Here is a 25,447-nt window from a genome sequence, read left to right on the forward strand (position 1 = left end):
AAATTTTAAGGTTAAATAAGGTACACATGTTGAGTGTATCTTTTTACTCCAGCCAGTTTAATAGATAGAATGCATTAAAATACACAGCTTGTTTCTTATTACCCCTATTGAGGTAATAAGGTTTTAAAAGAAATTAAATTATTTTATAATTTTTGTGTGCTCTCTTTATTGCAGAATTGAACTCATATTTTTTTCTGGGTACATTGGGTTACCAACTATGCAAGAAAAAATGATCAATACTAGAAATTTAAACTTGTTGCCTATTGTGTCTAAAGATATCTGTTTGGCGATTACGGGGAGATAGGTAATTAACTCTGATAAACTTATTTTTCATTTTTCCACGTAAATTTTTTCGCGATCGATTTTGAAATCCGTCTGGTGTCTTCGTCAGGCATGTACTGTCTTGCTGCTGACGACATGGTTCCTTCTTCTTCCGCTTGTGCTCGTGGCGGCACTAGTTGACGTAGTCCTTCCACTTTCTGCCGTTCCTGTGCGGGCATAGTGTTTCCTTTTTTTACCACGCAACGGGGTTTTGGCTCTCTACGCGCCAGTTCCCGCTCTCGTTGTCTGCTTTCGTGGAGCGGCGGTTGTTCGCATGTGCAGGCGGACTTTTTAGTGAACGCTTGAGGTCCGTGCTTGGTTTCTTGTCGTGGGGGAGGAGCAGGTTGGGTGGGTGCGCATATTCCTGATAGCGGGAAGCCAGGTTTTATTGAGGGCCCCGGGGTTAGTGTTGTCGGCAGGCGTGGTCACTATTCCATAAGTTTCCTTTGAAAACCTTTTCGAATGTGGATTTAGCTTCCATGACTATTTTGGCTGAGTCTATGTTATGGTTTTCGTCTATGAGGTGGCTGGAAAAGCCTGATCTTCTCCTCCCATGTCGGTGGTCAGCATCATGCTCCTTGAGCCTATCATCGAGCTGGCTCTTTGTCATACCTACGTACTTGCCTTCACATGTGCAGGTGATCATGTAGATGCCACTTCTTGCATTGGGGTTGGTGTAATATCATTTGAAATGGGTTAAGTGGGAGGCTATGGAAGGAGGGGGTTGGTCTGCTATCTTGAAATTGTGCCTGGATAGATCTTTTTGAATTTCCTTGGTTGGGCCAGGATGTCGAGAGAGGCCGATCCATTTTTCTTTCGTCTTTTCTTTCTGGGGGCGTGGCTGGTTCATTTTTCTTGTTTTGGTAGTGTTCAGGAGGTGGAGGAGTTCCTGTTGGCTGTACCCGTTCCTGATGCCAAGGGAGATGATATGATTGAATTCCGTTTGCAGGAGGGTTGATGGCCCTCTGGAAGAAGTTGAGCCAAATGTTGTTTTTCTGTCGTGCAAAGTGACCTAAAAGTTTGTGGATGTATTGCGTTCGTGAGTTGAGTTTTCTATACACATTGATCTTGAATTTTCATTCTTTCTGCTTAGGGCGAGATCCAGGTAGTTTATTATGCTGTCCTTTTCTTCCTCTGGTATGAAGTGGATGCTTGGGTGGTCCGAGTTAAATAATCGTACAGCTTCTTGTAATTGCTCATGGTTCTTGTAAAAAAGAATGTAGTCGTCAGCATGCAGTCTGTAACCAATTCCGTAAAGGATGGTTGAGGACAAGACAGTGGTTTCTATTGCATTCATAACCATGTTGGAGAGGATAGCGGAAAGGGGGTTTCCCATGGCCAGGCCTTCCTCTTGATAGAAGTATTGGCCTTCGAACTGTAGGGCTGAGTTTTCCAGGCAAACTTGCAGGAGGGATATGATTAGTTCAGTCTCATACGGGCTTTTTGTGAGTATCAACAAGCTGGATTGCGCTGCCACCTTTGGAAACTACTCACTACTATTTTCAGCTATCCCACCTATGACTTACCCTCGTATAATAATTTATTGTGTTCATATGTAGCAGGCTTAGCTGGGTTGGCTTTTATATTAGACTAGCTGGTTGCCTGGCATTGCCCGGGTATTTATTTCTCCCAATATTCTATCAGACAGGAAAATAATGAATTCTAATTATAGTGTAAAATAAACTTTGAGTTGAATGCCAATGGGAGTGTCAATATTCATCCTAGCGACTCTGAAAACTATGGATTCTACACTAGTATCAGTCGTTTTAAATTATTTTTACATGTCATCCCCTTCCCACCCCTATCCCTAGGGGTGCAAGGGATGTCTTTTAGTTGAACGACATTGGGGGTGTCACTATTAATCTTAGCGACCCCAAAAACTATGGATTTCACACTAATATCCGTCGTTTTCGATTATTTTTACTTGTCACCCCCTTCCCCCACTTGTCACCCCCTTCCCACCCCAACCCCTAGGGGTGCCAGGGGTGTCTTTCCATATTGCAAGTGATCAGTGGCAGTGCCAGGATTAATCATCTTGGGGTGCTGAGGGGGTGCAGAATAAAATTTAAGAGGTGCGATCTTGAAAATAAAGAAAGCATAAAATATGCATTTATGCAGAGCCGCAATCACGAATTTTTGTCTGGGGAGGGGCAAGTACCAAGATAAATGTGCCAATAATAATAATGACATTATTATTATTATTATTATTAGTAGTAGTAGTAGTATAAAAGTTATCATCCTCATAAATCACGCAAAAATTTGAGAAGTCTGTGCTAAAGCATTTGTGTTGGACAAACAATTTGACACACAAATTGTATTTTTGAAAGACAGAAAATGTATGACATATAAATATTTCTGTACATACTTGTATAACTTTCATGTACAACATATGTTTTACACATATGCAACAAGGAGCGATGTAACACATAAGAGCATGCATATGCAACATGTTAACACTAGATTGTGTACGTATTCAAAGTTTCTTTAATACACTCACACACATATTTGTATATATATTATTTAAACGCATTACATAATCAATTCATCCGGTTCGTAATAAACCAGCAGCAAAAATGAAATAAATTTCTCAAATGTGCGTGCTTCTTTTCATCCAAACAATTGTACATGCATTTAAGACCAAACTGCTTAGCAGTAACATTCTGAAGTACATACTTAGTCTCACATCTCTCTCTGGTAATTTACAATGCATTATAGAAAAGAATGATGATATTGTTCGCTTCGCTCGCAAGAAACTTTGTAGATCCATATTATTGCAAACTATAAACAATATTAATTTAATAGAGACGGCTCTGAACTTTTATGAAATGACAGAAAAGTTTACTAAATGTATTTTTAATTGCATAAAATTTGAAATCAAGGATGGCAATTGCCTCTGTGCCCCCTCCCCCATTGAGGTGTCCTCGGCCGTCTGGAAAAAAAAGTAAATACATGAACAGTTGAACAATAATTCTGAAGTATCATTTTGTCATGCTACTCTTAAATTCTGCTAGCCTTGCTTTTTTTTACTTCAATTTTTGACCCCTTGCCCCTCGTAGAATTGATTTCTAACCAAGTTTGATCTTTGTTAAAATCCCCTTCTGGCTCACTATCCCCATCAACGAACTGTAACATTTCTTTGTGAACTTCGGGCTCCTCGGCAAAGTCTGAAATGGTACTTTACTAAACATGTTACGTGGAACATACAGAACGTACCGACAGGTAAACTACATGTCACGATACAACTAGCATTAAATAGTTTCCCGAACACAGCATGATATCTTGAAAGCATCTGACATTTTTGTTCCAGTGTGATTTGGAGAAAAGAGGAACAGCAAGTAGGCGGACAATAAAACCGTTGAACAACAATGCCAAAAAAAAAAGAGCTAACTGAGCTGTAGTCAAATATCGAAAAACACAAACAGGCTGCTTAAAACAAAAGATGAAACAATTCTTAACAACAATAGTGACGAAAGAAAAGACAACAGGCTCTGATCTTTATAGATTGCCGACTGTACAGGAAAATATATGCGGCTTCTCCTTCAATGCTTGGTTGTTGTATACCATAACAGTTGTCTCACTACAATACCTAACATTTGGGAGCTCAATGTAACTATGACATATGACACTGCAAGAAATGATGTTTTCAACATAGATTTTGAATAGGGGTTGCGGAAGAACACCCCCTTGCGCCGCCAGCCTCCACGATGGCGCAGTGGTAGCGTCGTCTCCTTGTAATCAAGGGCTCCCTAGTTCGATTCCCGGTGGAGGCACATAGTGGTTCGGATCCCACTTTAAACTGTAGGTCCAGTCCCGATTAGCCTTACTGTGCATAAAGTGGACTTAAAGCAACAAATCAATCCGATCCTTGCACCACCCTTGCAAGTGATATGTGTACCAAGTTTGGTTGAAATTTCCCCAGGCTTTGGAGAGTTATGCCAGAACAAACATACGCGCGCACACACACACATCCATTTTTATATATATAGATTGGTACCCTATCAATTACTGGTATCTCTTTGAGCAGAGTGGAATTGAGGGATGACATGCAGCATTGTTAGTATAAATTTTCAATGTGTGTTAGTCTTTCAGACTCCAGATTATTCGAGTCATTAAACTAATCTTTTTGTATGTTTACTTCTGTCTGTTTTTCATAAATAGAACCATCCAACTCAGGATTACAGAGTGTGTCCGTTAAATTCTACCCATCATGTACCGGCTCCGGAATTTAACTACCACATGGACACATGCCCAGGTCGTTCAATCGTGGAAACGCACATGTTCATAAGTAAGTATTAGCAACATATTTGTACTGTAACTTTATTGCTAATTGCCATCATGTTCAATGGTTGTAGTTTTTTTTTCCAACATGATTTTGCTTGGAAAAACTCAATGTATGAAGTCAGCCAGTGAGATGGATATTTTCATTCTTATCGTCTCAACATTTTCTATATGTGTATATATATTTTGGTATTCAAAAACAGTATTTCAGGGTGGCTACTCACCGGGAATTCTGCATGAATTATTGGCTCCGGTAATTATGCGTGAATTCTGCTTGAATTTTTCTCCGTAGACGTGAAAAATTGCAACTTTTATTAATCCAAATCCTATTGAATTTATACATATTGATTAGTGTAATGCTCTGAGGCGAGATTTTCACAGTTGAGTTTTTATTTTTTATCGAGTAAGGAAAATAATGTTGTGTGAAAAATAAAACCGAATTCTCATGTTTGTAGATGTATTTCCAGTCTGAGAATGTGAAATGGCAAATGTAAACTGAGGACCTCAAATTAAATGTTTTAAATATACCATTTAATGAAATTAAATTTTAGAATTTTTGGATACATTGGAATCACACAGACACTTCATTTCTTACTATATTTGTGTGTGCATATCAGTGGCGCCCAACCTTGAATGGAAATCAATTCTAAGGAGGGCATGGGGGCAAACATTGATGGCCAAGGGCACCTGCAGAGGGCACAGAGGGGTAATTATCCCCCTCTCGATTTCAAATATTATGCAAATAGAAATACATTTCATAAGATTTTCTCACTCGCTTCACTCGCAATGCCTGCTTTTCTTAGTCTCGTCAAGTTCAGAGCCGTAGCTAGGGAGCGGCGGGAGTCGGCCCTGGCCGCCGAACAATCTAAATGATAAAAGTTGTAAAAGAGTGAATGCAATGGCCCCTCGTGAAATTATTTGCCCCCTATTAAATTAATATTGTTTTCAGTTTGCAAAAAATGGAAAAAAAATCTTGTTCGCTTCACTCGCAATATGATTGTTTTCTGTAATGCACTGTAAATTACCAGAGAGAGAAATAAGACTTCTCTTAATGGATTTTGTCTTAAATGTATGAACAATTGCTGGGAGGAAAATCAGCATGCACATTTGAGAGACAATTTATATAATTTTTCCTGTTGGTTTGTTATGAGGTGGATGAATTGATTGTGTAATGAATATAAGTAATAGACCTATATGTTGCGTATATATAGGATGTACTCGCATACTTTCGACGTGGCCTTTGGCCACGTCTTGTACGCTCGCATGCGTGACCTTCGGCCACGTTGTTGGCGCAATCATGTTATAGATGGGGTTCTTCATAGATCTTAATGACTTTGAAAATGTCTGCATGTTGTATTGGATGATGGGGAACATATGTATAAGTTTGAAAAGTTTAGAAAGTAACTTTATATGTATATGGGCTCTAATAAGGTATAAATATTCAAACTATTATTGTCTATATTCTTAATAATGAACTGAGTAAGTAATAACCGTTTCAAGATAAGTAGTTGGATGTTTTGCTTAAACGAATTGAAAACCGACTAAATTGAAAATGCAATATTTACGTATTTTGTTATTTTCACATTTTTGAACGTAATTGGATAATAACTGTTTTCCGTCATTCCCTTCAAATTCCTACCTTGCCTCTGTAATAAATTCTGATGCTCGTATTTTGAAATTCGAAAAGTCTAGCATAATTCCCTTACAGTAGTTTCCGGGGTGAAAATAAAATTTCTTTAAATTCCCTAGCAACGTCCGTTTCCATGGACAACAACAGGCACGGTAAGCTCTAAGGAATTGCATGTCATTATACCCCCTAAACATTTAGTTAAAACAAGCACGATGTAGATATTTACGCATTGAGTATAACAATATATACGTAATTGTATCTGGGCTGAAACTCCTTATTATGTAGATGTCACCCTTGTTTCAGGCACCTTTTCAAAACCAGGAGTTGATTCATCTGTGTGTTACTTATCTGTGAGAAATATAATGTAGCTGGACAATTAAGAATTGAAGGAAACAGTGTGTGCAAAAGAAATGCCCGTGGCAACGGTTGCTAAGGACGTGAAAAAAGGGCATTTTCACCCTTAAGGAAGGGCCGATTGAGCGATTTTTGAATTTTCTCGGCCTTTTGGGACGATTTCATGGGGGGTCGTAATCGGGCGTTTTTCGCCTCCGGGGCTTCCTTCATGGAGAACATTTATGTCAGTGAGTCAGTGAGTCAGTGGTGGGATTGGGGCTATATATATATATTGGACTCGCGTACTTTCGACGTGGCCTTTGGCCACGTCTTGTACGCTCGCATGCGTGACCTTCGGCCACGTTGTGGGCGCAATCATCTTATAGATGGGGTTCTTCATAGATCTTAATGACTTTGAAAATGTCTGCATGTCGTAGTGGATGATGGGGAACATATGTATAAGTTTGAAAAGTTTAGAAAGTAACTTTATGTGTGTATGGGCTCTAATAAGGTACAAATATTCAAAATATTTTTCTCTATTTTCTTCATAATGAACTGAGTAAATAATAACCATTTTAAGATAAGTAGTTGGATGTTTTGCATTTACGAATTCAATTGCGACACTAAATTAAAAATGTTTTATTTACTTCTTTTGTCATTTTCACATTTTTGAACGTAATTGGATAATAACTGTTTTCCGTCATTCCCCTCTTTTGCCTCCCTTGCCTCTGTAATAAATTCTGATGCTCGCATTTTGAAATTCGAAGAGTCTAGCATAATTCCCTTACAGTAGTTTTCTGGGTGAAAATAAACATTCTTTAAGTACCCTAGCAACGTCCGTTTCCATGGACAACAACAGGCACGGCAAGCTCTAAGGAATTGCATGTCATTATACCTCCTAAACATTTAGTTAAAACAAGCACGATGTAGATATTTACGCATTGAGTATAACAATATATACGGAATTGTATCTGGGCTGAAACTCCTTATTATGTAGATGTCACCCTTGTTTCAGGCACCTTTTCAAAGTCATGAGTTCATTCATCTGTGTGCTATTGATCTGTGAGAAATATAATGTAGCTAGACAATTAAGAATTGAAGGAAACAATGTGAGCAAAAAAGAAAAGCCTTGGAAACGGTTGCTAAGGACGTGAAAAAAGGGCATTTTCACCCTTAAAGAAGGGCCGATTGAGCGATTTTTGAATTTTCTCGGTCTTTTGGGACAATTTCATGGGGGGTCGTAATCGGGCATTTTTCGCCTCCGGGGCTTCCTTCATGGAGAACATTTATGTCAGTGAGTGGTGGGATTGGGGCTATATATATATTGGATTAATGAAACTTTGAATATTTGTAAAACATAGTTGTACATGAAAGTTATACTTGTTATATGTACAAAAATAATAATATTCGGAATGCATTTATCATGCATTTTCTGCCATTCAAAAGTACAGTTTGTGTACTTGTTTTACATTATTAATTAATGTGAAATTGAACGTTTTTTTTTTTTTAAAAAAATGTTTAAAATCGTTTGTTCCAACACAAATGCTTTAACATCGACTTCTACCCCCTTTTTGTGTAATTTACAAGGATGATAACATCTTTGACACTACCACTACTACTAATAATAATAATGGTCATAATAATGTCATTATTATTATTATTGGTACTTTATTCTGATACTTGCCCCCACCCCCTCAGACAAAAGTTCATGGTTGCGCCTCTGGTGCATGTGTGTGGGTGTTGAAATAGAGAAAACATCTGCTTGTGGCCTTGAATTTTTTGAAAATTTGCCTTGAAAACCGGGAATTATACTTGAATTTTATCATGGTCCTAGAGTAGCCACCCTGTATTTGTATTTTTTTTCACATTGCTTTTCTGACACATTTTGCGATTGCGATGATGAGTATTAATGCTGATGAGCTGGGATGTCAGTGGTGAGATTTAGAGTCCCAACACTCAATGAGCATCACAGGTGCTGGGCGATATTGATTTTTCGATATCGTTGTTGATATATCGAGTAATGAAGATATCAATATTGATGATGTTCATAATATCAGTATCGTCAATATCGATATTATCGGTTTCAGATATTTCATTGAACGTATCAAACTTGGGTGATCGGCATCAGTACAAATTTCATACGAGTCCTTGAGTTAACACATTCCCTGCCACCTAAAAAATTGCATACTTTTGTCAGGATCCGATTAAGGTTATTATGTAATTTTGCTTATTTGTAGGATAAAAAGGATTGATTTATGTAAAATATTATACACATATTGTAGCTTGGTGCGTATTACTCACTAGTAAATAAAATAAACAACGTTAAATTGTATTAAGTTAAGTTTAACACTACTTACGTGAGTGAGTATGAAACTTTTTGGAACAACGTTTCAGGGTCCAACTGCCCCCTTCATCAGGTTCGTAAATATTTTCATAAGCACTGAACATAATGCCACGTTAAAAAGTGTTAAAGGAGGGTTAGGTTGAGGATAGGGTTGAAAACACTTAAAACTATCCCTGAGAGATTCATAATTAAAAAAAACTTCACATATTAAAAATCCCATAAGGACAAACCACCTATTTCGATTGAAACCACTTAATAAAAACTGGAACACATGAAATCGATAAAAACCCACGTCTGTTGCACAGCCAGCATTGGTGAACAACACCAATCTGATATGAGGTGAAAGCTGCTTCCCCGCCTATTCAGTCCCACCTTCCCCTCCTATTACGTCACTATTCAAGCACAAATTCCCGTTCCACACCGGCCGCTCGGATGACCTCCGGAGTAACATGAAAGCCAATCTTAGGCTCTGTTTTCATTGCTTATCCCATTTTTTGAAAAGTCTTACCCACCCTTCTTCCTAGTTGCCATCATCCCTGTTAAGTTTAGTACTCCTCCTTATGCAAATATTCGCGGCTTCGTAAACATTTTGTACCTAATTTATTCGCCTCTTTCCTGATGACCTCTCTCTCTATGATTTTATGCCCACTCTTAATAATATGCTCTGATAACCCTGTTTTGGGGACTCCCTCTCTAATGTCATCTTCATGTCCCCCCCCCCCCCCATATCACGTGCATGCTTCTTCCAGTCTGCCCAATATACTCCCTGCCACATTCACATTCTATTCTATTCTGTATACACCTTTTTGTCCATCTGGGTTTTCTTTCTCCCTTTTATACTCTGTGAAGTGTTTTTCTATGTTCCGAGGGGCCCTCATCCAACATTTAACCCCATATTCTTTTACAGTTTTTTCTATTTTTTCCAATACCCCTTTATAGTATGGAATCTCGACGAAACTAATTTCCCTGTTTCCTTTCCCTCTTCCTCTTCTTTACTTGCTTTCCCATTTTTGTCAGTGCTAGTCTCCCTTTTGATGATCTTCTGCACTTTCCTGGCTATTCTATTCATTTCTTGGTTTGTGTACCCATTTTTTCCCCCACCTCCATTATTCATTCTACTTTCTTCTCTTTTTCTTTCCCCTTTCCCTTTATTGCATAATCTTCCTGCCCTAATGAAAAAAATGAGAAAAACATATGTTTTTATTTTCCCGGGATGTTCTGATTTTTTATTTATCTATAGGTCCCGGCTAACGGTTTATGGTATATGCCTGTCTTTATTCCTATATAATTATTCCTTATTTTTAATTAGGAATGTGTCAGGGATAGTTTTAAGTGTTTTCAACCCTACCCTCAACCTAAACCTCCTTTAACACTTTTTAATGCAGCATTATGTTCAGTGCTTATGAAAATATTTACGAACCTGATGAAGGGGGCAGTTGGACCCTGAAACATCGTTCCAAAAAAGTTTCGTACTCAATCATGTAAGTAGTGTTAAACTTAGTACAATTTAACGTTGTTTATTTTCTTTAAAACTAGCTGATTACCCAGCAATGCCCGGGTGTTTAATGAATTCTAACTATAGCGTAAAATGTAACTAATTTTATTTACAGGTATTTAAAAGTATAAGTACAGTATACAAATTATAAATTATATTTTTTACAAATTCACTATAATATAAATTTAACAACAATTTATGAACATTTTTAGTTCCACCTCCAAGTCCAAGAATAAATAAATTGAAGGGCATTGGGAATGTCACTATTCATCTTAATGACTTCGAAAACTATAGATTTCACACTAATATTGGTCGTTTTACATGTCACCCCCATCCCTAGGGGTCCCAGAGGCATCTTGAAGATAAACAGCATTGGGAGTGTCCCTATTTATCTTATCGACCCCAAAAACTATAGATTCCATACTAATATCAATCGATTTCGATAATTTTTGCATGTCAACCCTTCCCACCACCCCTAGGTGTGCCAGGGGTGTCTTACCCCCACAATATTTCTGTCCAGATTGTAAGTCATATGTGCACCAAGTTTGATCATTGTGAATGTCAACAATTAGCTTAGCGACTCCAAAAACTATGGATTCAACATTAATCTTGGTCATTTTTGACATTTTAATTTTCACCCCCTCTCACCCCCCATTCTGATAGGTAATGAACTTGAAGTGGAGCGGCGTTACGAGTGTCACTATTCACCTTAGAGACCCCGAAAACTATGAATTCCACACTAATATCGGTAGTTTTCAATTATTTTTATGTCACCCCCTCCCCACCCCCACCCCCAGGGGTGCCAGGTGTGTCTTACCCCCACAGTATTTCTTTCCAGGTTGCAAGTGATACGCATACCAAGTTTGGTTGAAATCGCTCCAGGCATTCAAGAGTTATGCCAGAACAAACATACATACACACATCCATTTTTATATATTAGAAGATATTATACACATGTACGCATGTATTACATGCATTGTATAATTATTATATAAAGCAGTAGAATATATTAATGCATATATGTTTCAATACTTTGTTAAATTTTGATTTTGTTTATTTTACTTCGGTTTTCTGCCACTTTTGTCTAATCGTAAAGATGAGAATGAGTGATGAAATTGATGAAGGGACACGCACAAACACCCATGTCCAGGCTGGGATTCGATCTAGGACCCCTAGGGTCGTAGCATGCTGTGCTAACCATTCCACCACAGAGGCTGCATACTTTGTGCGATATTGATGTAACATGACAGAATCACGTATAAAAACAATATTAACCTTTTGTGTCCCAAGCTTCTTGATCGAGATACCCAAATGTAACCCTCACGGTCCCAAGCGTCTAGATCGAGACGCTGTGTCAAGGTCGTAGTTTTTACATTATAACTTTTCTATTTTTGGCTAGAATTTCAATTTTTTTAATATTGTTCCTAACACATGTATTTAACAGAAATGTTTTTTTGCTTTTTTTTGTGTTCTTGAAAATGGAGGGGAAAAGGGACTTCTCTTTTGCGTCTCTTTTCAAGGTCAAATTTTTGCCGACAAAGGAAGACCGGCTTTGTTGTTCTAAAGCAATGCTTTTCACTCCCTCCTGTTAACTGCATTCGAAGGTAGGTTGTTTATCAGTATCCAGTGTCAAAATGAAAGTTTTCTGTGAGGGCGCAAGCAGGGGGTGGGGTATGGGGAGGGGGAAGACTGGTTGTTGAATCTACGTTGTGAGAATGGAATTTCGAAGCACGCTGAAGGAAACCTTTGTTTTTTTAGCACAAGTTGCAACAGGGGTTACCCTGCATTGTCTAAAAATAGCATTTCAAGCAGCTGCAAGAATTGGCGTTCATTTTTCACTGCATTCTAGCTTTTGATATGATATGATATGATTTATTTCATCCCTTTGACCATTGTACAGTGGTTGTTTTCCACACATGGTATGGAACATGTCAGCACATTACAGTTAATAATTATTTTCAAATAGGTACAAGTATGAAGATATTATACATAACATTTAAAAAACATTGATTACATTATAATTGATTCTCCTTGTTCTTGCTGTTAGTTGCAAGGTTTACATTAATTTACATACATATAATAGATAAAATCAATCCATACATATACATGTCGTCCGTGAATGTTGTGCGTGTTTGTCATTTTGTGCCCAAGTGCGAGGACATTTTTTGGGTGAAGTGACAATTTTTTAAAATAATTTGTGGGGGTTTTCTCCCTTCCCCCTCCATATATATGCCAAATTTGCATAAATTTTCCATTTTGTGCATTTTGACATTTTTTCGGGGAGTGGGGGGGCGGGGAAACAATTTTTTTTAAGGAAAGTATTTTTGAGGGGATTTCCCCCCTTTCCCCCTCCATATGTACGCCGAATGTGCATAAATTATATATCGTCTGAATCTGTGATTCATTCTGCGTACAACGGTATATCTTTCATATCTCTAGGGCATTTAGTTTCTGAGCTATAGTCATTTCAATGTAACTCTGCATTTTGAGGCTTGAATCAGTGGCATGTCGACCATTCCTTTTGGGGGTACAACTCAAGTTACATTGGTCATATGATAATAATGCAAATATTTTTGTGTTCCTTACATGTCAGCGATCATTTCCATGTGCATGTCGACACTGTCATGTACTTTTATCTTGGGGGAGGGTGGGGGAACCAATTTTTTTTCCGAAATTTTGGAATTTTGAAAGTTAGCCCCCTCCCCCCACCACATATACACCGAATTTGCATAAATTTCATATAGTCTGAATCTCTGGTTCATTCCGCGTACAACGGTATATCACTCATCTCTCTAGGGCAGTTAGTCTCCGATCTACACTCATTTAATTGAAACTCTGCATTTTGCTCAAAATCGGCTCGGGACAGAGAGGCTTACATGTGAAAATGGCCTTGGGACTCAAAAGGTTAAATTTATAGGTTTGCTTGTGAAAGTCCAATGATAAATTTCGAGAGTTCCCATACATTTACTTCACTTATGGTAAAGAACAAAACAAGGTTCAATGCAAAGTCCTGTCTCTCCTGGAGATTCGATAGAACAGAATTCAGTGTTTTTTTGTTTATTATTACAGGAAATATAAATTGTAATGTTTCAGATTAGCAATGTTAAAGTTAAAAAACAATTTCTTTGCTGTTAAACTATGTCTTGATGCATGACAAGAGGAGATATAATGGTATTTGATGCAACAATGCTAAGAGAGATGTGCAAATGAGAAACCAAACTACTGTTTATTTCAAACAATCCTTCAGAAATGTGCCATGAAAAACTTAAAAGCCTGCTGTGCAGTGCTGCTGATGGACAAGCATTCAAAGATGGTAATAGGTATGATGCACATGTGAGAAAAGGCACCCAGCTACAACCACACGTGTGCGTCACCAGCAGCGAACGTGTTAATATGTGGTCCAAATGTGAGTAATATTTCAATGTTGTGTAAACTCTATTAATATTTGTTGCAGATAGAGACGATTCCAAACCAACAGCTGTACCTCTGCCGATAGAATTGCCTCCAACAGAGGAGAACTGGGATGATGTCACGGAGCCACAAAGCACATACGATCCTCGCAAGAAAATTGCTTCCCAGCCTGTGTTAAGGTATGTGTTCTTTTACCTACAAGACCATCCTATGAATTCTTATACAACATTGCATTGGAAAGCAGGTATCTGCATGGTAAATTAAAATGATGTTCCTGATTTCAGTATATTTTTATTCAAATTCTAGCACAGGTAAACGCAAACCTTTCTGATAAGAAAACCTCATTACTTAGCCTTGTTGTGCATACTTCTGGGTACACACACAATTCCAATTGTGGTGACAGCATCGTTTTGAGTTGTGGAAGAACTGAAGACTGCAAACATGTTAGGGTCAAGCTGTTTGTTTGAAGGAATATGCTGACAGATGGTGAATGTACATATCACCATTTTCAACAGTATTATTTTATATACCACTTTTGATCTGATTTTTCACCGCTATATCACTGAAAATTTTATTTACCTCTTTTGAACCTGAAATTGTCTGTTTTTGTACTGAAATTTTGCTTTTTTTATTTACCAAAAATATGTGCCTCTAATTATTGGCTCCGGGAATTATGCGTGAATTTTTCTCCGTTCGAGCTAATTCATTTGGCTTGAAGTCCAATAGGACTGTGTACAATTGGTTTTCTGAATTCCAGCATGGTTGCACATTTCTCAGTGATGAATTTCGTGAAGGTCGTCCATCCACATCTGTTGTTGCCAGTAAAAATGATGCTGTGCGTGAAATGATTGAGAGAGATCGGCATGTGCCATACCATGAAATTCAGGCATCCTTGAACATTGACATGAAAGCAATACATACGATTTTGCATGGTCATCTGAACGTACGGAAACTTTCAAGTCCTTGGATCCCACACAACTTGACTGAAGCTCAAAAACAGGCTCGTGTAAATTGGTGTTAAGAAATGCTCAATAAATTCAACCAAGGCAAGTCAAATTTGGTGTACTACATCGTTACAGGGGACGAAACTTGGATCTATTCATAGAAACCCGGAACTAAACAGCAATCCACACTTTGGGTGTATCAAAGTGAGCCGAAGCGAACAAAAGTTGTTCGTTCGAGGAGTGCTGCCAAGCAAATGATTGCTTGTTTCTTCGGTTATACCGGACATGTGGCAACAATAGCTTTAGAAGTTCAAAGGAGTGTAAATGCTGAGTGGTATACAACAATTTGTTTGCCAGAGGTCTTCAATGAATTGTTTAAAACAAACCCAAATCGTCACATTATTCTTCACTACAACAACACCAGTTCCCACTCAGCACACCTTTGCATACAATCTATCTGACAGGCTGAATATTATTGTAAGATATCTTGAAGTTCATTAGTTCAATTTGAGTTTTAAATTCGTATAGTTAACAGTTTTTCGTAGATTAGTACATCCCCTAACATTCGTGACTTGCATTTGTAGATGTATTTCGAACCTCAGTATGTGAAATGGCAAATGTAAACTCTGCACCTGAAATTTAATATTTTAGATATATTTACCATGTAATTGAATTAGAATTTTCTGATATATTGGAATCAAAATATTGGAATCCCACAGACTCTTCATATTAATAATATATTTTTTATGGGTGATGAGAGGCAGTAATATGTAAGGTTGAAATAGAGAAAACATCTGCTTGAAGTCATGGATTTTTGGAAAGTTCACCTTGAAAACTGGGAATAATTTTTGGATTTTATCATGGCCCTAGAGTGGCCACCCTGTGTCTCCCTCCCTCGAGACAATCAGACTGGAAAGAAGGGAGGGAAGGGAAAGTGGAAGTAACATGTGGCAGAATGGAAGGTCCTGGATGTTTTAAAGATAATTTTGAAGACCGAGAAGCAGGACTGTAGCATTCATTTTTATGAGCAGCATATTTATCTATGAACCAAGTTGCAGAAGACAGAAAGAATAACAAAGGGGGAAGGATCATTGCTTTCTTTTCCCATGCTACCAATATAACAGACACACGAGCAATATTTCTTATGCAGATAGCTGCATTAAAAAAAATGGGAGTAGGTGCTTCATAAGTAGAGAGAGGGGTGACTTGTTTCACTCATTCCTAAGCCAACATTGGAACACTGTACAACACCGAATTTCTTTCCTGAATAATAATAGGTGATTCTGAAAGGGTTTTTTCTGCTGAAGTCAAAAATGATATTAGTTTTCCCGTATCAGGTCTCAATTTTTAAAAAAACTGAAAAGTGAATTGAAATTGTTAATTTTCTGGAACTAGCTTGGAAAAATATTTCCTGATGATAATAATGTTAGTTATAATTTTTCATACACTCCAATATATTAAACACAAACGTTTATTAATATAAAATAAATTACCCCCCCTGCCCCTCCCATCACAGACTAAAAGTTCAGAAACTTATGTGGGAGAAAAGGGAAATGTGATCGTCGGTGTAGAATTTACCTACCCACACTTGGCAACACCGGATGATTCTGAAACAATTGAGCATGAGTAGTACATGTTTACTCTCTTGCTTGTTCGTATAGTGAGCTTCATTTTGCTGTTTAACACTGTAACGACGGACGGGTCTTTTTGGCCCGGTTTTAATTTTTATACCTCTTTAATTTTTTAATGCTGCAAATGAATGTGTTCTCCTTCCGTGACTTTTTGTAAATTTCGAAGGCCCTTGAAATCATTTATTGTAATCTTTGCTTATTTATTAAATTTGGTCAGAAAATGTATTACTCGTGTTGCGGACGGACGGGTCCTTTATGCCTGATTTTAATTTTTAAATATATATATATATTTACTGCAGAAATATCCCGCTTCGCTTCTGTGACTTTTCAACGATTGTCGCAACATTGAAAAGCGTATAGCCGGACCTTTTGGCTGAGTGGTCAACACATTGCACTGCAATGCCAGGGGTACCTAGTTCGAATCCCACCTTGGCATGGTTGTTTGTAAATGTCCGTTCATCAATTTCGTCACTTATCTCAGTCTTCGCAAATTAGCCAAGAGGCAGAAACCGCGAAGTAATAAAACAAATCAATCAATCAATCAATCAATTGAAAATCGTATACAGTACCATTTGCCTGTTCAGCTTACCCAGGAAAATCAAATATCCTAAGTTGCAGACGGATACTGCGGAAATTTTTTTTTTTTTGGTTTGTCCACAATAGTCTGCATAACCATTGTTGCTTATTTCAGTTTGTTGGTTTCAAAGCACAGGTGCTGCAATTTTCCGGAACTTTCTGAACGAGTCTGCATGCACACATTGTTTGGTGCAGAGCATCTGTATAGTTTGGACGACGAATTTGTTAGTTCTCATGAGTTCTTGTGTATAATTGAAGAAATACAATGGCTCACGTACCAAATACACGAAGGCTTACTGCTGAGGAGCTGAAACGCATAATGATGGAGGAATTGGAAAATTCTGAAGATCCGATTCTCTCAAGTGACGATGGAGAAGGAGATGTTACAGAGGACCGGGAGCAAGTGGAAAGGAATATAGATGACGAGGAAATGCCATTAGACGAAGAAGAAACATTACTGGAAGAAGACGTAGTTACTGATGAAGCTAGATGGTATATCTCACGCAAGGACGAAGAAATTTGGTGCTCCAAACCCGTATCTAACCCAATGGGACGACTCAAAGCATGCAACGTCATCAAAGAAAGGCAAGGTCCGACACGCTGGGCAGAAAGACAATGTGAATCTCCTGCGTCGACATTTCTTCTCATCTTTCGAGAACCACTTCTTCAGAAGATTTGCTCGTGGACCAATAAGGAGGGCCGTTTAGTGTATGTCGACCAGTGGAAGGAACTGAAAACAGAAGAGTTGAAAAAATATATTGGACTAGTCATTCTCATGGGCATATTCAAGTCAAAGAATGAAGATGTGAGTGAAATGTATAGTAGAGTAGAAGGTCGTCCACTATATTCTCAAATAATGAGTCGTGATAGGTACAATGCAATAACTCGAGTAATGCATTTTGACAACGCTGAGAATAGAAGAAAGCATAGGTCTCCAGATAAGCTCGAACCTATAAGAGATTTGTTCGAGACTTGGACTGTTTACCTCCGGGAAGCGTACATTCCTGGTTGCAGAGCATGACTGTAGACGAACAACTGGTCACTTTTAGAGGGCGATGTCCTTTTAGACAGTACATGCCGTCGAAACCTGGTAAATACGGAATCATGCTGTGGCTGATTTGTGATTCTCAAACAGCTTATGTTTGGAAAGCCAAATCTACAAGGGAAAGGAAGCTGGAGATAATAGAGAGAAAAATCAAGGAGAGAAAGTTGTGAAGGACTTAGTGAAGGAAATCGAAGGTAGTGGAAGAAACATCATGTGCGATAATTTCTTCACCAGTGTTTCTCTTGCAAGGGATCTACTTTGCAAGAAACTTACTCTGGTCGGCACGATGCGAAAGAACAAAGGAGAGCTGCCGCCAGAGTTTACTGCCACAAAACAGCGAGTGAGTTGCTCCACTTTGTTTGGATTTCAAGATGATCTCATGATAGCATCATATTGCCCCAAGAAGAACAAGGTGGTGATTCTACTTTCTACGTTGCATGAACAGCCGAAAATCGACGCTTCCACAGCTCAGCTAAAGTCTGATGTTATAATTACTTATAATAAAACAAAATTTGGTGTTGACAAATTGGACCAAATGGTGTGAAACTACAGTTAGCCCAGTCAAATTAGACAAAAGATGGCAATCGAGGGAAAAAAATCCAAGAGTTTTGAAAATTGGAATGGTTGTTCGTTGGTACCTACAGTACAACATACTAAAAGTCCTGGAGGGTGGGGGGCGAGCGGGGTGTGGGGGAGCTGTTTAAAGGTGACTTTTCCTCTTTTTTTGCTTATATCTCTGTAACTATCAACCCTACGGAAAATTTATGCATATACAAAATTCAAGTAGACAAAATTTCCTACAAAAAAGGTCCTATTCATTTTTCTCGTAGGAGGGATACTTTCAAAGTTGTAGAGTAGACAAAACATATTTTTTAAAAAAGCCTTTATTGGCATTTCATAAGTAAATTTACAGAAAATGTGTATTTGAATGAAATTATGACAATTACCGAGCACCATATTTATATTATACATTAAACATTAAGTAAAATCAAATTGTTTTTGTGGAAACTCATTGGTCTGGGTCTTCGGCTACATCTTCATCGAACTCCTCTTCTTCTGGTGGAGGGCTATTCGTGCAACTTCCCTTACAATTGCCACAGACTGAAGTGCATGTTATCCCAGCCTTACGACATCCGCATCGTACCCCACAACCAGCTGTACATTTGCAAAATATGGTTTTCATGATTGAGTCAGGAGCTGCAGGGTCATTGGTCATGATAGGTTCGAGGGTTTGACACGCACCTTCTGCCTTTAGGGCTTTATGTTAGTCTAGTTATAACCCTTTTATCGGACTTCTCAGGGGCTTCTAAGGGTTAGTAGGACCAAGCCCTTGCGAGGTCTGTGGTGTAGGATTTATTTTTAATTATCACCTATATAGGTTTGAAATAAAAGATCATTAAGACCTTTCACTCGAAGATTTATTTAAACTGATGATGTTATACAAACACGTTTTCAAACAGACAATTCACCCGGTATAACTTGTAGGCCTAAACCTATTAGTTATACCGAAGTTTATAACCCTGGTCTTTTGATGATGCAGGAGAACACCTTATTCAGAGTTGGGTTTGTAGAATATCCGCCAAAATGGAGTACAAGTACACCAGCCAATCCGAAGATTGAAGCAAGATATTCCCCAACGTCCCCTGAACCATCAACCTTTCGGCAACCAGGAGAATGTCCCCTAGACTTACAAAAATCTAGCTCTTTTATATCATATTGTTGTTTACAATTTACCATGGTTATTCCATAGTTGTTTAGTATTTCCATAGTTTCAACAATTTTTTCTGATTTAAGTTAAACAATTCATTCCTATTGTAACATTAACAATAACACATTTTTTAAAGAAAAGATTCCAACATAGATTAATATAATACAGATTGAATAGTTCTGTGCTTGAAAAAGTATGTGTTGACAGGGGCGACACAGGTTCCATCCACTCCTCGTTTCCATCCCCAGGCCTCAGGTGTCAGCTGGTTGCCCAACCATATTTGCACTTGCAGAAAGACTCCGTATACATGCTGCTGGGCAGAGCCTCTTGTTGGTGGCAAAGATTTAAGGTCTGGCTTCAGCTTGTTCGCAGATTTTAAGATCTTTGTTAAACCAAGTGTGTATTACTTTCTGGCAGAGCTAAAGCAATCAACAAGACCAGCAAATCAATGTCTTCGCCTATTATTGCTACCTTGTCCTCAGATGATGCTTTGTCAAGTCCACATCGCACAACGGTAGTATCAGCATCCCCCTCAGCTGTTGTTGTTTCAATATCATCCCTATTTAATTTCTGAGACAGCATATTAATGAACTTAGTCTTGTTTCTCTCATTAGCAAGGAATAAGAACACACCAGTCCCACTTTTAGTGTGTTAAAACCATGGAGAAACCAGCATGTAGTGACTATTGGTTTGGCACAAACATAAGATCCAGGTTAACGTTCTAATTAGGGATATGCCGAAGCCGATTACAGATGTATGAAAATTGGCAGAAATTGACATATCAGTATCGGCATCGGCAAAAATCAGATATTTAAACCGGTACAGATTATACTAGAGTTTTACCTTCTAATAAGTTTTATATTTTAGTTTTGTAAGATTTATTGAAAATTTGGTTATGATTCATCATTATTGTAGAGTTTTTGTAATAAAATTATTGCAAACTCTCATTCAGAGGATCAACCTAACTAATATCGGAAATAAAACAGTACATTGCTGAACCAGGATCTGCTGTTGTATTGGAAATTCAAAAATGAGTACTCAAACCTGAAGCAAGTGCTGAGAAAATACTTGGGCATACCTGCTGCATCAGTATTAAGAGAAGAAGTAGGTAACTTTCTGAAGTGCTTCCAGAACTCGTGTTTCTGAAGTTGAATGTGGCAGCAGTAAATTTCCAACATTAAGAACATAATTCATTTTGCATTTCAAAGAACTGCTTGTGTACTAATGTAAAATCTCTTGATTTTCTTAAAGGTTCACATAACCACCTTTTGTAGATGCAAATGTACATTCGCATCTCTTGAGAATATATATGTATATACATATGATATGCAATACAAATGTACATGGCAAATTTATTTTTGTCATGCTGAAAATAACATCCCATTTCTGTTTAATAATCTTATGTATCGAAATAGATTAAATATCGGCATCGGTTCCAAAAATTATCGGTGAGTACATCGGCATCGGTAAATTTTCAGCTTCGTCACATCCCTAGTTCTAATGTTTCATGTGGTCTTTGTGTACTTAATTATACCAATTATTAATTATATTAATTATACCTTCCTGTTTTGTACCTTGTTTCATTTGTACTTGGTACAGAGTCTGAAGAAGACCTTGATAGAAGGTTGAAACGTTACATTTAGTTTGTTTTAAAATAAAATAAATTTCTGCCTTGGTCAGCATATTGAGTTTTTCATATCATGGAAACAAGGCTTAATGGTGTTTTAATTATAGCATTTTAATTTCAAAAATATGTTTTTACTCTTCTGCGTCCCATAAAACATATAACCGAGATTCCACTGTATTGTAAGTGGGAACATCATTTTGATTTACTTTGCATCTGGTGATAAGTTATTTATTTTCATTACTTTTAGTCAAATGTGAGTAGTGACAGTGTGAATTTTTGTGTGCATAAATAAACAGATTTTTTTTACAAGAATTCATGGTTTTTTAAAATCTCAATTTTCTGTTGATTTGTACTTTGTGGCTATTTTATGTTGATTTTATACCTCTTCATGATGATTAAAATGAATGTCGAATTGCTGGAACAAACAAAGGGAAGTGTGGTTAACACGTTCTCTGCCATGTTGCTCATTATGACCGAAACATGTGGCTTTCACTTTGTTTAATTACAGTAGAAATTTTATGTTAAATACTCTAAGAAGAAGTCACGATTTTGTGCTATTTTCATGTAGAAATCTACTGCAGTATGTGGCTGTTAGAATTTCCCACTTTCTTATTGTAATTTTTGGGTTGTGTTTGGTGGATATTGGAATTAATAGAGATTATATTACTAAATTTTACTATAATTATTTGTATGTTATTTGTGCCATATATGTTATAATTTTTTTATGCAAAATTTCTTTGTTATCCATAAGTCAGTGCTGCCATTATTACTTTTACCTCTGAAGTGAATATTCTAAATATTTGGTTAAGTACGATTCTAAGTGTAGTGTTGCTTAAAATATAGTGACCTTCTTACACACGTGTTTAAATATGTGAATTGTCCTATTGGCTTTGGTCTGGAGAATTTGTTTCTTTGTTCTGGAAAAGTCAGGGAATTTTGTTTTTACAAAATTGTAAACACCCTACTTCATGCTTTCATATTTACTTTTTGAGATAAATGATAATCCTTTTATCTAATGAAAATGCAGTGCTGTGTAGGCATGAACAAACCCTGGAAAGCCAAGGTGTATAGGTAAACTCATTGCCCCACCTTTACTTAACTGATCTTTTAGAATGAATGCAAGAAATGTGTGTCTGAATGCATGTCAGAGAACATGAGATGTTAGTGAAATTTCTGTGTAAAGAACTTGCATAGTTATGTAAGCATGATAAAAAATGTTCATAAAGTTTGACAATATTTTCAACACATTGCAGGAGGCTTACTGGAGCAACGAAGTCTGAAAGAAAAACCTTCAGATTAAAGGAAAGGGAACGGCTGAAGAACTTAAACGATGGAAGGTTAGTTTTATCGCTTTTATTCAGGAAATTCCTCTTACAAAATCGATGGGAATTATGCATAGAAATATTAAATTTTTAACTAAAATTTTCAGTGACTACCATTGATTTTTCATCATAAAGTTAACTGCATTTTTAGACATTTATGGTGGAACCTCAATGTTATGTTTTTCAAGGGACCAAGCCAAAGAAATTTATAATGCAGAAAAATGTAAAATGTGGGAATTATTTGTAACATTTTGCTTTATTGGGGCCATCAGTATTGAATGTATAATGCAGGAAAATGTAAAATCAGGGGTAGAAGTTTACAGTAAATTAGAGGACATTTATAGAAATATTTGATATATAAAATTGAGAATTTTACTGATTTACCAATACACTGGTATGCTTATATTGGCTACTATTTACAATCTGGAGAAAGCATTTGATAGAGTGAATTGGATGAAACTTGCAGAGATACTGAAAAGTAGGGATGGGCTGATATGAAATTTTGGCCGATAACGGTATAGTACTGATATGAAACTGATTATTCTACCGATGCAATATAAAATTCCAAATGGCACTGGAAGAACCTGAATTGTTCATTGACCTCCTTAATATATATTTTTTTAGATGACTGCGGTGCAAGAGATATTTATTTAAACATTTACTTTATTTTAAAAAGTAGGACATGGAGATTATCCATAAAAATTAAACAAAATGGCAGAATTTTGCTCTAAATTATAAGATATTTATAGATATATCGAATTGGTAAAAATAATTGGTAATTTTACCGATACTCTAATTTGTCTGTATCGCCCTATACCAATAGAGTAGCAATAAATCTGTCCCTTTCCTAGCAAAAAGTATGAGTGTACATTGTAGGGAGAGGAGACTGTTAAGCAATCTGCATATGAAACAAAGTGAGAATAGAAGAAATTGCTGAAGGGAACAAAATTTGGAGAGAAGGACTACATTATTCAACATCTATTTAGAAGATGGAGGATATGACCTTGTAAGCAGAACGTGAAAGGATGGTGAATAGTGTATGTTAGAAGACTTAATACACACTGTGAGCAGTTTGGGTTGAAAATAAATATGAACAAGACAAAGTGAATGGTTATTGGGAATAAATCAAGGAAAATTAACATGAGAATTCAACGTCGAGTTATTGAAGAAGTTGACCTCTCCTTTAGGAAACCTTCTTTCCTTTAAAAAAATATGCTGCATGCAGTTAAATTTAATGATATATTAGATTCTTATTATTGCTTTAATTTCGTGTACGTGTACATTCTGAATTCTCAGTTCTTAGATGCACTAATCTGTATTGTAGGCCACCTTCAGAATGTTCCACAGAGCTGACCTCAGATCCTGAGTTCGATTTTCCTATAGATGATGAAAGCAAGGAAATTAGAAGGCCTAGAGAGCCATCTAAAGTCATGAAAATGTTCAATCCCAACATGGGCCTAGGCAGAGGTAAGTAAAGAAACATCATCTTCCACAATAAATAAGAAAGATTTGTATTCTGTATATGTATATAATTGGATTTCATTTACTATAAATTTTTACCTGTATTATTAATAAAATCAGAATGGAATCATGAAACAGCATAAACTGCACGCACACAGGAAAAAGGCTTGCAAAGTGCTATCAGTGTTTAAGGGATATCATCACCGAACACCAAGATAGAAAGGACTGATATAAGGCAAAAACTATTCTTAGGCGATATATCATCCTGACAATATGTCATGATATTGTCCACGTGATAATCAATTAGACAATATATCATCATGATAACACCATTAAGCCTTGTTTCCATGATATGAAAAACTCTATATGCTGACCAAGGCAGACATTTATTTTAGTAAAGGTAAAAGAAAAAAGGTAAAGTGTTCCCCTGTGCTTAGCACCATGCCATGAAGGCGTATAGGGGGTGTGGGGTTAACGCCCAACACTTTCTTCATCCGGTCGTGAGTGCGGGTGATGTGATCAGCACCACGCCCCTGACCACCTTTACCCCCCAGGTACCCATGTTATTCGACGCTGGGTGGGTGCCGGGGCCGCTTCCAACGTTAGAAAAGTTCCCGGATTTGAACCGGCCGGGGATCGAACCCGGGTCCTTGAGCATGGTAGTCAGACGCGTTACCGACTGAGCCACCGCGTTTTAGTGTAAAACATAAACTAAACGTAACGTTTCAATCTTCTAGCAAGGTCTTCTTAAGACTCTGCACCAAGTGCAACGCTTCCTTTTGTGGATGCGTGGGAAGTGCCTCTTCTTTCCTCTCCCGAAAGAGAAAGGTATTTAAAAGGAGAGAAAGAGGCGAGATGAAAAAAGAAAGAAAGAAGCAGTGAGTCTCTTTTCTCTCTCTTTTCCTTTCTTTTTCTTGAAATAAATAGAAAAAAAGTATTGGAGAGAAGAGAGAGAGACACAAAGAAAGAAAGACGAAGATGGAGAGAGAAAGGGTGGGGGGTATTTGTACCTGGTGCAGAGTCTGAAGAAGACCTTGCTAGAAGGTTGAAACCTTACGTTTAGTTTGTTTTATAATAAAATAAATTTCTGCCTTGGTCAGCATATTGAGTTTTTCTCATCATGATGATATTTTGGCGGTATATTGTCACAATATTTGGCGATATGTATTGTGTTGGTGATATGTTGTCATGATATTTTAGCGATATATATCATGTCAGTGACCTATCGTCACGATATTTGGTGATATACAGGGTGTTTCCGGGCTGATGATACAAACTTTCAGGGATGATGGAGAAGGGTACATTTATCAATTTGAGATAA

The 25,447-nt window shown here is 37.3% G+C and overlaps 1 protein-coding gene across 1 annotated transcript in view; it reads left to right on the top strand.

The window, feature by feature from the left end:
• LOC145981796 (uncharacterized) overlaps positions 1 to 25,447 on the top strand; it is a 69,013-nt gene that overhangs the window by 16,841 nt on the left and 26,725 nt on the right. Inside the window, exons 3-6 of the mRNA XM_083115218.1 lie at positions 4,480 to 4,606; positions 13,856 to 13,991; positions 22,597 to 22,680; positions 23,990 to 24,132. Coding sequence (XP_082971344.1) covers positions 4,480 to 4,606; positions 13,856 to 13,991; positions 22,597 to 22,680; positions 23,990 to 24,132 — 490 coding nt within the window. The remainder of the gene's footprint in view (positions 1 to 4,479; positions 4,607 to 13,855; positions 13,992 to 22,596; positions 22,681 to 23,989; positions 24,133 to 25,447) is intronic.

The sequence above is a fragment of the Lepisma saccharinum genome, chromosome 30, assembly GCF_977018435.1.
Source record: "Lepisma saccharinum chromosome 30, izLepSacc3.1, whole genome shotgun sequence".
In the NCBI taxonomy this organism is placed as follows: domain Eukaryota; kingdom Metazoa; phylum Arthropoda; class Insecta; order Zygentoma; family Lepismatidae; genus Lepisma; species Lepisma saccharinum.